This window comes from Barbus barbus, assembly GCF_936440315.1.
Source record: "Barbus barbus genome assembly, chromosome: 29".
NCBI lineage: Eukaryota > Metazoa > Chordata > Actinopteri > Cypriniformes > Cyprinidae > Barbus > Barbus barbus.
Genome location: NC_136757.1, coordinates 15,645,802 through 15,658,039, shown reverse-complemented (window position 1 = coordinate 15,658,039; position 12,238 = coordinate 15,645,802). Strand labels below are relative to the sequence as shown.

General features: G+C 36.8%; 1 protein-coding gene across 1 annotated transcript in view; it reads left to right on the top strand.

Annotated features, from left to right (window-relative positions):
* The window catches only part of kcnd3 (potassium voltage-gated channel, Shal-related subfamily, member 3), a gene marked incomplete at its 3' end in the record, with an annotated part of 99,566 nt that extends 91,661 nt beyond the window's left edge, over positions 1-7,905 (top strand). The window contains exons 3-7 of the mRNA XM_079384793.1: positions 2,434-2,532; positions 4,392-4,427; positions 4,539-4,631; positions 6,458-6,702; positions 7,701-7,905. Of these exons, the coding sequence (XP_079240919.1) occupies positions 2,434-2,532; positions 4,392-4,427; positions 4,539-4,631; positions 6,458-6,702; positions 7,701-7,905 (678 nt within the window). The remainder of the gene's footprint in view (positions 1-2,433; positions 2,533-4,391; positions 4,428-4,538; positions 4,632-6,457; positions 6,703-7,700) is intronic.
* Positions 7,906-12,238: the final 4,333 nt, after the last annotated feature.

Sequence of the window (12,238 nt, the reverse complement as noted above, 5' to 3'; positions counted from 1 at the left end):
CCTAAAGGTGAGTAAATGATGAAATAGTTTTTTTTTTTTATTAGTTTTTTTTTTTTGAGAAAATAAAAAAGCACAGTTTCCTGTGAGGGCTAAGTTTAGGTGTAGGGTTGGTGTAGTGCAATAGCACATACAGTTTGTACAGTATTAAAACCATTACGCCTATGGGATGTCCCCACTTTTCACAAAAACAAACGTGTGTGTGTGTGCAGAATAAATATTATCTCAGATTATATGTAATATGCTATTTTATCCGCCATAATTTAGCTTTAAATCAAGTTTTTTTTCTTTTCCTTTTAATAATTAGATATATTTACTAACTATTCTTGCCTGACAAATGATAACAAGATTTCTTTTTTAACTGCATATTTTTTTCTTGCTTGTATAAGCCTTGCTAAAGTTTGTTCGATTTATTTTTTAAAAATAATAATAATTTTAAAGATATATTAATCAAGTTAATTACATATATTATACTTTATATTATCCTACATAATTTGGCTTAAAGTTAATTTTCATATTTTCACAAATCATATTTGAATATTTTTACTACTTATTACTGCCTGGACATTACTGGCAGCAGCCTTAGATGCTATTTACACTATGTAACAACAGCAGTATTTTCTTTGCAATATTAGGCCACATCCACACGAAGCCAGAGCTTTCCCTGTCCAATCTTTTTTTTTCCTCGAAACCATGAAACCGACTCAAAACAATGTAGTATACATGCCAGACCAGTATGTGGCACTGTTATTCTGCCACAGAGATATACTAAAAACGGAGAAGACGACGACTTGGAACATGCGCATAAACCTTGCGCGCTGTATACAAACCCAACACAATAACAAGAAGATGAGCATGGAACAATAGATTTATTCATCTTAATGTTAGTTAATAAAAAGACAATCGTTCAGTGTTTGTTCATGTTGTTGTTGCGTTTCAGTGACGTAGCTGTGGGATGATGACATCGTCGTTTCACAAAATATACGGATTGGCTGTACACACGAAAACGCAAGGGTGTCGTTTTCAGATTTATCCACTCTGAATGAAACGGCATTACGATACAAAATTTTTACGTAGGCCTATACAACTAAACGCGTCTCTGTGTGGACGGGGCCTTAGTTAGATGCTATTTATACTATTTAGTGCAAGTGGCAGATATTTGCACCGCAGTATTGTAAGACATTATAAAGTAATAACGTAATGAGTGTAAATTATCATTTTTATTAAACTTATTAATGCCGGCAGCCCTCCCTACACCTACCCCTAACCCATAAACACCCGTGAGGCACTTTATTTTCCACTTTTCGATTACTTCCTTCATTTTATTAAAAATAAATGCCTTTCCGATCTGATACATGATGTGAAAAGGGAAAAGTTCGTCAAAAGGTGGATTCGAACTCGGGTCGATCGCATCAAAAAGTCTCTACTATGCTTTTTACTACCTACGCCACTGGAGTTATTGTCTAAAAGGCGTCTTTTGTAATGTTGTCTAGCCCAACCACATGTTGGTGGGCAGAGCTAGTGTAAATAGTTTAAATATGATGGAGCAACACAATCCACTGGGACCTGAATAAATTAAAGACTTAAATGGGCTCTTTTAACTAAACCTATCAATACCCCAGATACCAACCACATTAACCTAGCAACTGCAAATCAATACACTAAAATCCAGTCAGATCACCTTAGTGACCGCAAAGAAACACCCTGACAACCCCCCAGGACACCCTAACACATTCACAAAAAAAACATCTAGTGTATAGCCTGCATCATGTTTATTAATGCTATTCCAACGTAAACCCTTTTTATCTCGTCAATAAAGCTTCTTACATCTTAAGGGAATCGAAACGAGAGAGAGGATCAGTTTTCTATGAGATGAGGAGAGAATGAGAGCGCAAATCAGATCATTTGATGCCTCTGGATCTGAGGAGATTAAAATACTCTCATTCATTGTAAATATTAAAATTTGATGTTGACTGCTGGTTTCCACCCATCATCCATGCTGTGTCTATAAAAATGACATAGACTGAGGGAATGCGAACCGCTGCTCTATCATTTATCGTTACACAGCTGCGCTAACCATAATTCAGCATTACACAAGACGTTTACTGTAATTAACCATTACACAGCTGCGTTTCTCTAAATTACCATTCTTTTATGCTTTGTAGAGCGAGCGAGCAACCGCTTTCTTCTCCCCTGATCTGTGCACATTTTCACTGCATGGCTGTCAGGAATTGGTTCAGTAGTTTTTTGAAGCCACTTGCATTTTTCATCATCTCATGACGGACAGCAATCTATGTGAAAATCCATTTTGTTTCTTAAAGTACTTTGATCTGAACGGCTCTTTCAACAGGGATCAGATTGAAACTCAGACCTTTGTGATGGAAAAGCACTGGTGGACTGAGTTGTAACTTCCTTTGTGTATGTATGTGTTGACAGAAAGCCCGACTGTCCCGAATGAGAATTTCCAAGACTGGCAGCTCTAGCGCCTTCCTGCATAGCAAACGAAATGGGCTCAACCAATCACTGGAGCTAACGGTGAGAAACACACACACTCACACACATTGTTTCACAAATACAAACACACACACACACACATTCATGCTCATTTTTTCCCATATTTTGTTTCTGTTTGACTTCTGGTGGCTTCTTTTTTATTTGCCATAAATTATGCATGGTTTTCAACAAGATCTCCTGCAGACAGTGTTTTAGCGCAGAGATAAAAGTGTCAGGTTGTTTTGCTTTAAAAGTGTTTAAAGCTAGAGATTCACATGGGGCGGTCCAATTTTCAGCACTTAAGAGCGATTATGAGATTTTCATGTTTGCATATTTGCACAAGAATCAGCTCAATTAACTCAATGGCATCCAATTTATCAGGACAGAGTGATGAACTGATGTGAAAATGTCTTAATGTGTTGCTAAACACCCGCATTAGTGAGTAGGCTGTGAGCATATATGTGTAAAAGGGAGATCTGGTCTTTATTACTGTGGTTGTTTGAAGCTGTGCAACTCCTATAAAATGCCTTCCTGGAAAAAAGAAAGCAGCAATTCTCTGAATGCATCGAATGCATTTGAGGAACGAGGAACATGCTGAGAGTGAACAGCGAGTACGGAGACAGATTGCAGGCCCCTCCAAAGAGAGCTAACCAGTTTCACAGAACGTCCTCAGAGAGGTCCAGAGAGTGAAACAGAAGGGAACCTGACAAAATTTAGCATCATTATGGAGTCTAAGAGGCCTCCAAACTGTTATGCATATTGCAACTGTAATGCATATTATTTCAAATATAGAAAATGTTTAATAGTGGATATAATTACTTTTTTAAAAATAAACTCCCAAAACTTTTAGATGGTATATATTTTAATACTAAATGCTACTTAATTTATTTTTTTACATTTACATGTTTTTATCCAATTTATCCATCAACAAATGAGACTTATAATTTATATTATATATAATATAATTTATATTTACTATGTCTGTATCAGATCAAGGGAACATATTTAAAAAATTTGAGAAAGGGCATTAATAAGTTATTAATTTTACACGTATACATCAATAGACTCCAAATATATAAACAGTAGAAAAGTCAATATCAACAGAAAAAAGGAGAGTAAAAAAAATGTTCCTCTCCAAAAAACAGGCTCAGAATGGTGGAAAATGTGCTTAACTGTCATGAAAATAATGTCACAATGGACAAATTTGTTGCTGCCCTAAAAATAGGCTTCGTCTTCTTTATGCAAAGTATTCTTACAATATGAAGTCCTTTGATTTTGGAGTTAATTTGAGGTTTCTTAATGTAATTCACCCAAGAGTGGTCTGACTTTGCATCAAACTGAAGAAGCTGCTTCTAGGTTAGTCTGTCTGAATAGCTCATAAATACCACGCAGATCACATGCAAACATGCAGTCTGCTCAGAATACGAGTACTCGGGGTATGTTACTGTAAGACGCCTAATTTTGCTTTCTCTTCATTTGTGTCAATATCTTTCTTTTTCCTTCTGTCTCTCTCTCCTCCCACACATCACTCACTGACTCACTCATGTTATTTTGGTGCTCGTGTCGTGTTAAGACGTTGTAGAAATGGTGAAAATGTGGAGCAGTGTATGTGCATTCAGCCGGAGGGTCCAGTGTGTGAGCACAAGCTCCTAGGCAAAAGCTCTACAATAAAAGAAACAGATATGTGGCGCTTTAGTAACCGTACCAATGGATTTGTGAAACAGAAAAGTGGAATCGCTCTAATTCGCCCAATCCTCTGAGGTCCCTCGTCCTTCCGTACTCTCAAGCTTTGTTTATTTAAGTTATGGTATGATATATTGTGCTGCTCTGTTATGGATGTAGTTCCTTCCAAAAGCAGTAAACCACTCTCCATGTCTCTCCCTCCCACTCTTACGCAACAGCAGCTCCCCTATTACAAGATGAAACTTTCACCACAGGTACTGAGCCAAACAACACACACTCTGTCCCTCTCACCACTTCATTATTCATGCATGAAATGCGGTGATTCCTTAAACGTTACGTGAATGTCTATCTATGTGTTTCTGCAGGGCTCCTTGGAGGAGGACCAACAACTGAAGAAGACCACATCTCTGCTGGAGAGTCAACATCACCATCTGCTGCACTGCCTGGAGAAGACCACGGTCAGTCAGAAGTAGTGGCTGCTTTTGAAACACTGCTTCGTGAAACTTTACAAATCTTTTGCTTCGAATCAGTGGTTCAGAATGTGCCTCAAACTCGCCAGGTCACACGATTTCAACAAATAATTAAGGCTTCATAATGTTGTTTTGACACTTGATTTCAAAACATTTCAAAATTCATAGACTTCACACTAGATGCCATTGACTTGGTAAACCCATTAACAAGTGTCTATAGCTGATCTCAGGTCAATTTTATAATGTAGGCTAGGTATTTTTTAAATTACTTTAATGAATTGTAATACTTAAGTGTATACAAAAGGAGAAATAAAGTTGATTCTAATTGCCCTGGTTTGCCAAGCCCTGCCTAATGACACGCAAAACAATCACTACACATTAAAAAACGAACACAAATTTTACAGAACCTTCATATTTAATGGCATATATCAATTATTTGTAGATTACATTAATAGATTACACTTTAATGGAAACATTTGCAATTGGTTTGTAAAATGTGCAATTATACAAGTTTGGTGTGAGTTTTCATTCCATTTAACGTTACACTGTTTCTTTACTGTGAATCATATATGCTTCGAAACACTGAATTTTGCGAAACAACTGGTTTAATTGATTCAGAGTTTCGAAAAGCTTTGTTTCTGTGCTGCATTGTGTACAGCCGTTACCAAAGAAACAGCTATTTTTACAGCTCCAATTTGCATTTTCATTCAGACCAAAGCAAAAGACCAACAAGTGGGCGGGCAATATGCTGCTTGGGATTCGTTTTAAAAATGACTCGTTTCGATGAGTCAAGTCTTTCTTTTGAGAGACAATCACTTTATACACGGTGCACTTTCAGATTTAAAACTTTGCAGGATGTTTTCATTCACTTACAGCTGTGTTACAAACTGCATGAAAGGTCATTTTCAAAAATCCATAATAGGGGCACTTTAATCAAAATCTGAACATTTTACTTCCGTTCTGGAATGGCATTCCTTTTTTGGTGATGTCAGTTTGACGGCTTGGGCAGAATATCCTTAAACACACCCCTCCAACTGTTAGGTTGCTATGAGTGAGAGACAGTGAGGAGCGGCTCAAAAATAAAACCACGCCCTCTATTCAAGTCTGTTTCAGATGGAAATACGTCACTACACTGAAATAAAGTCGGCAGCAACTTCCAATTCACGCAGACTTTAATTGCCACAATATTGGAGCAACTTAAAACAAATGTAAATTAATGTAAATGTTCAATTAATACAATGTCAATTAAACTATTTATCATCAAAATATCTTTACACAAAACACAAACTTGATATTTAAAAGTAGGTATGACATAAAAATGTTGCTCTATGCTTTATTGCATCATGTCTAAGACAATAGAAAACAGTTTTTGTAATCTTTCATCGAAATGTAATAATTTTCTCTTCCTCTGCAATTCCCTTCCTTAGCAATGACATAATCAAGGCGTGGGCATGGAAAAATATATTAACCAATATTATAGTAGTTTCACACAATTGACAATTCAATCAAATCAAGTCCCACCCTACAGTAATAACCACTGAATATTCTCTTTAGATATGCTTTTAATAATACATCCACAAACTCATCTTATGTAACATACAACCGACATAAAAATTATCTGATTTGATTCTGATTTGTTCTCATTTGTTATACATTACTGAAGTAAACATGCATCAGTGTTGTTTCATATTCTCTTTTATATTTAAGTGTTTAACATGCTTGTAAAGTCTTTGAAGTAAATGGAATAAGAGAAAAAGGGTTATGACAGTAAATAAAACATCAGAAACCAATAATCTTTGTGTTTCTGTGAACAGAATCATGAGTTTGTGGACGAGCGGCTGTATGAACAGGGGTACCTGCAGACAGCACTACAGAACTACCCATCGCCGAGTCCATCTCTCTCCAGTGAGGAGGGCATCACTGGCACCTGCTGCTCTCGGAGAACCAAGAAGAACATGCAGCCTCTCAATGCCACACACACACACTCACACACACACAACCTGCAGGAGCTCAGCGCGTTACACATCCAGTGTGGGGAACAGCAACCACTAAACACCAGGTTAGATTATATAGGTTAGGTTATCAGAGCTAAAAGACTTCAACTTTTTTTATATAATCCACCTTATTATTAGTATTTATTTTATTTTTTTTACATTAGATCAGTTGCAGCCATTTGTGACTCTAATGTGCAAGTCTTACGGTGTCATCAGCTTCCAGCTATTTTAGCTGTACACAAACAGTTTGTTATGCTGCTTAATGTTACAAACTGGTATTTGTTATCATATAATTTTAATGTATTATCATAATCATAAAAACACACAGATTTATAGCACAAATAGTTTTACAAGGGTTATACTTATTCTCCATAGTGGCTAATAAACAGAAGTCTCACTCATTCGCAAAAAATAGCTTACAACAAGGTGAACATAAGGTCTGTTATAAAAAAAATAACCATGCCATTATAATTTTTCTCCTTCTAAAATACTTTTTAATGTATAATTTGAATTGCTTACCATTGTCACAGACCCGGACTTTAAATCTTAAACTATGTGAAAATATTAATTTCTAAATATAAAAGACTATGACAGTCCAAACAAAATGTAAAATAAACATAAACCATTGCAACTTTATTATTACAGTCTCATGGGGTCCCAAACATAAAATGTAAAGTCAGTCTCAACAGAAGGTGAGGGTTCAAATGTATACAAATGTATTTTTGATGCATCATTTCCAATCAAGCTCTAATTTCTGTCAAATAAGGCAAAATGAGTATTTATTGTTTATGATATATGAAATGCTATCTTTGAAATTAACCTTAGCAAATCTAAGGAATCTGCCATTTTATTAACATTTCAAAATTTATAATTTCCACCCACAGATACTTTCAAACAAAATACATTAAAAAAAATACAGATGACATTTGTTGGTTTAGATACATGCATGTCCTCTGTTACTCCAAGGGACATTTAATAAACAGTTAACAGCCAAATGAAATAAACAAGTGAGAGTATGAAAAGAGTTTTAAGACCTCTGTCTCTTTGTCTCTCTCTCTCTCAGTCGTTCCAGTCTCAATCTGATGTCGGATGAATCAGGGAGTCTGAACTGCAAGAGCAGTGGACTGGTTACCACGGCAATCATCAGTATCCCAACCCCTCCCTCAAACAACTCTCGAGCCAGTCCCGACGCTCCACCCCCTCCCAACCCAGACGCTCCGCCTCTTCCAAACCCTGGCACTGATGTGGTTAAAATCTCTGCATTGTAGGAGAAAACAGAACTCAGGAAGAGAAACTGATGAGTAGCCTGTCCCCTAGTGGGAGAAGGAGTGCACTGACTCAGACTCTGAAAAGAAATAGAAGATCAACAACGATGCATCTGTGTAAATGAGAGAGACGGCGAAAGCAAAGCAGGACGACCATGAGTATTCGATCACTCTCCATCAGGACTGATATAGATGAGGGTGTCACTGCAGTGTCACTGTGCATAAAACATTTCTTCTTCTTTTTCCTCTTACAGTTTTCTGTTGGGTCATAGCCTACTGTTTTTGTTTTGTTTTTGATTACAGATGGCAAGAGGTGAAACGTTTGTTTTCATCTGTGAGTCTTGTTTGTTTAATATCAGTCCGTTAATCTGTTCCAACATCGCAAACAGCCTCTCAAAGCCTCGGCTTTCTTTATCCCAATTAAGCTGTATTTTGATCTAGAGTAATTCCTAAAGGATAAGAGAAAATCTGCTTTAGGTTTGAGGGAGACCGTATGAGTGTGACAGTGTTTCTTAGACTGTGCTAAGTTTTTATTTTTGGAAATATGTGTGATTGGTCGGAATTAGGTCTAACTTGAATGTTTCTGCCCCGTGTATGTGGCTGTAAGAATTACTGAATCGTCCCTCAAACTCTCAGCCTCTCACACAGTTCGTGCCTCTCAGGGCGAGGAGAGTTTCCTTCTTCTTTAAGCCACTGTCTCTCCCTGACTCCAAAACGTTGAGCCGACTTTGTAACGTTAGCTGTGACCTATCAGACATTTCTATGTAATATAGAACCAAAAAAGAGAGAGAGAGAGAGAGAGAGAGAAAGAAACATGAACGTGTTTTTAAAAACTCTGTGACTACAAGCACAAGGCGTCGCTGAGATTTTGTGATTACAATGTGTATCAAGCCTTGGTTTAACTGTGAATATTGTTGATAGAATATTTTGTAATATATAGCCATTGTTTGGCGAAACCAGAGCAGCTGCCTACCCCGCCCCCTTTTTGTCCCTTAATGTCTGCCCCGCCCCTTTCCTCTGTCCACTGCTGGCCTGCTTCCTGTAGTTGTTCTGATCTAAGTGTTATTGTCATTATCGCTCAATGGGTATTTAAAAATGTGTCTAGTTTGCGTAAAACTACATGGGTAAGAAACTTTTGATGTTTGTATTTTTCATTAACAGTGAATGTTTTTGTTAACTAGATTTCCCGTCATACGTTGCTGTAAGAGGAGAAATTGTCAGCCGCACGAATCAATTAGAGATATTCTCCACCTCTTTTCTCTCCCTCCTTTTCTGTCTTTGTCCTTATTTGTCAGCCATGTTCACAAGAACGGCATTGCCAACGAGAGAACTTGTGGTCATTAGTGGAAAGTCCCTGTTTCGTCTGTGTCGTTTACCATTCACTGCCAGCAATCAATCACCTGATCCCCTGAGCTCCACCTTTTGTACCATAACCCCCATCCCATGACCCTTAACCCCCACTCACTTGTGCCTCTTACACCAGCATACATAGAAAGTACCCCCTCCCTCCCTCCCCTCAGGACATTATTGCTCCAGGGCCAGAGTTTTAGTGTTCAGTGCTGTGAAACACACACTAGGCCTCATATCAATAGATTTAATCTTGTTTTGGCCCTTTTTAGGTAGAATAAGCCATATTTTCCAGAAAGAAAAATAGGATGAAATAATTGAATAACCGATACATAACCTATACTTGAACTTTAAAGCCGAAGTGGATGTCCAGTTACACAAACATGAGTTGGACATGACACCAGTATTACAGGGAAAAGCACATTGTGACATTTAGGAATATCAGGGTATCCGGCCCACACCGTTCTTACCAAAATGTTCTTTGATGGCCCATGTGTTCATATGATGATTATCTTCCTGTTTGTTGTACATACAATCCATGGCAAATCTCTAATGATCCGATTTTATGGTCCAGATGATGTTTGGTCCCTTTGTGATTGATTGATTTTCATGTGTACATAATAGATGGGAAATATGGAAATGATCTAATGTTTAATTAATAGGAGGAGAAGGTGTGGCCAATATATTCTAAATTTTAAGATGATAAATGTTGAGTATTGGATCACCTGTGGACATTGGCGAGCAGTAATGTGTTGGAGTTTTTCTTTGGCTTTGTCTTTACTTCCAGCCCAGCAGGGGACACTACAGAACCATCAATGTAATGGAAGTGACTCTAGAATCCTAACAGCTTTGTAATAATTCATTTGTGCAGTTCCTTCAGATGACAGAATTGGTTGTTTTGAATATATTATTACCAAGTGGAGATCTGTATGTGCGCATCTACATACCTGTCGAGGGTCTTCTTTCTTCCTCTGTGTGTCTGTGCTTGTTTAACTCTTTTACTCTTTCGCTTCTTTTTTTTCTTTCTTTTTTTTTTCTTTTTTTGATAGTCATGTTGTTCTATTCAGCAGATTCCTGTTCACTGTCAGATGTTAAATATTATTTATGATCTTGTCTTGTGTCACAGTTGTGAAACGCCTGATAAATGAATTGTATCTGCCACAAATACATCTGCTGTTTATTCAGTTCCTTTGGACAATGCTGAACCACAATCTAACAGCAGTTTAAAGATGAAATCACAAGCTCATAACAATATTCTGGAGATGAAATAAAGTATAGATATGACATCCAACAAAAAGAGTAAATCAGGCGGGATGCAGAATGCAGCTGGGCCTTTCAGACTCCATCATAAACTTGAATTTATCTGATCATCAGATAATTTGCTTCTCACATCCCATATAAATCATTCAATATCAAAGCATCATTTAAAAACATTACTTGCCACAATTTTGTCACTTTGGATGTTGTATTATTAACATTAGCCACATGCAGCTCTGGTCGCATTAATCGAGTTTTAGTTTGATTTTATGTTATTTAGGGGGGGGGGACATTTGTAACAATTACCCTACATTATGAGTAGGAACCATTAGGAAAACCTCTTTGATTTTATTCAACTGATATTTTGATCTAAATCTGTTTATATTTACTTTAAACTGAATTGCAAAATGTTAGTGAGCATATAATTCATAGCATATTGATATTTGTTTACTTAAGATTTACATGATTGTGTTCTTAAAGTTATCAAGCCTTGTAAATCAGAAACCCTAAAAAGGATACTTCAGACAAAAATGACAATTCTGTCATCATTTACTCTCATGTCATTCCAAAACTGTATGACTTTCCTTCTTCTGTGAAAAAAGAAGATATTTTCAAGATTGTGTTGGTAACTATACAATTTAGATTATCGTTAGCCTATATTCTTCTAGGGGGAAAAAACAGCAGAGACATTTCTCTAATAGTTTATCCATGGGGTGAGTTAATGATGATAAAATTGAAATTTTCTGGTCAACTCCATTTATAAGCTACATTTCATTTATCTTGCCTTTAAGTAATACTTTATAATACATTTTGATAAAGCTGATAAATAAGTCGCAGAGCATGTGGGGCTTAACATATCAGTAAGGCTACATTCAATTAATATATTAGCGTTACTACTTTAATGTACATCTATGTACATCACCTGTATCACGAAAAACATGTTGCTCCAGTCCATCAGTCAGCTGTTTTGATGAGTGTGTTGGGCAGGAGTTTGTGGAGGTGTAAGCGCAGCTGTCGATGGAGCAGCGTGTAAATGAGCAGCTCCACTGCTGCAGGAACAGCTCACGCAGCAGCCAGCGCTACAAAACAACAAAACAACCGATGGACACAGTGAATGAACAAGAAAATGTTCTCAGTTCTCTCTCACACACACACACACACAATCAAAGGGATTTTTTTAAAAAGAGAAAATGTTACAGTGAGCTCCAAAATGTGAAAAAGCTTAAATTTTTTAAATGATTTTTTCCTAATGAAAATTATATTTTTAGAGTAAAAATTTCAGACAGAACCTGAAAATATTGAACAGTTCAACTTCTTTTAAATACTTAGGTTTTCCCTAATTAAATATTTTTTATGGAAACTATATTATTCAGCATAACAAGTCATGTCAAGTCACCTTAATTTTAAGTAGAAATTTAAAATCAACCAATCACTCAAAATGTGGATAATAGATGCGCGCGCGCGCGCGCGTGTGTGCGTGTGTGTGTGTGTGTGTGTGTGTGTAATGGCATGGGTATGACAGGTAATACAAGGAGAAGGCGACTTATGAGGATATTGCCCCATGTCCCCTCTTTTCTAAATCATATACAGAGTGAGGGTTTTTTTGCTTTTTTTTTTTTGGAAAAGTAAAAATGCACAGTTTCCTGTGAGGGCTAAGTTTAGGTGTAGGGTTGGTGTAGTGCAATAACACATACAGTTTGTACAGTATAAATTAAAAACCATTACGGCTGTG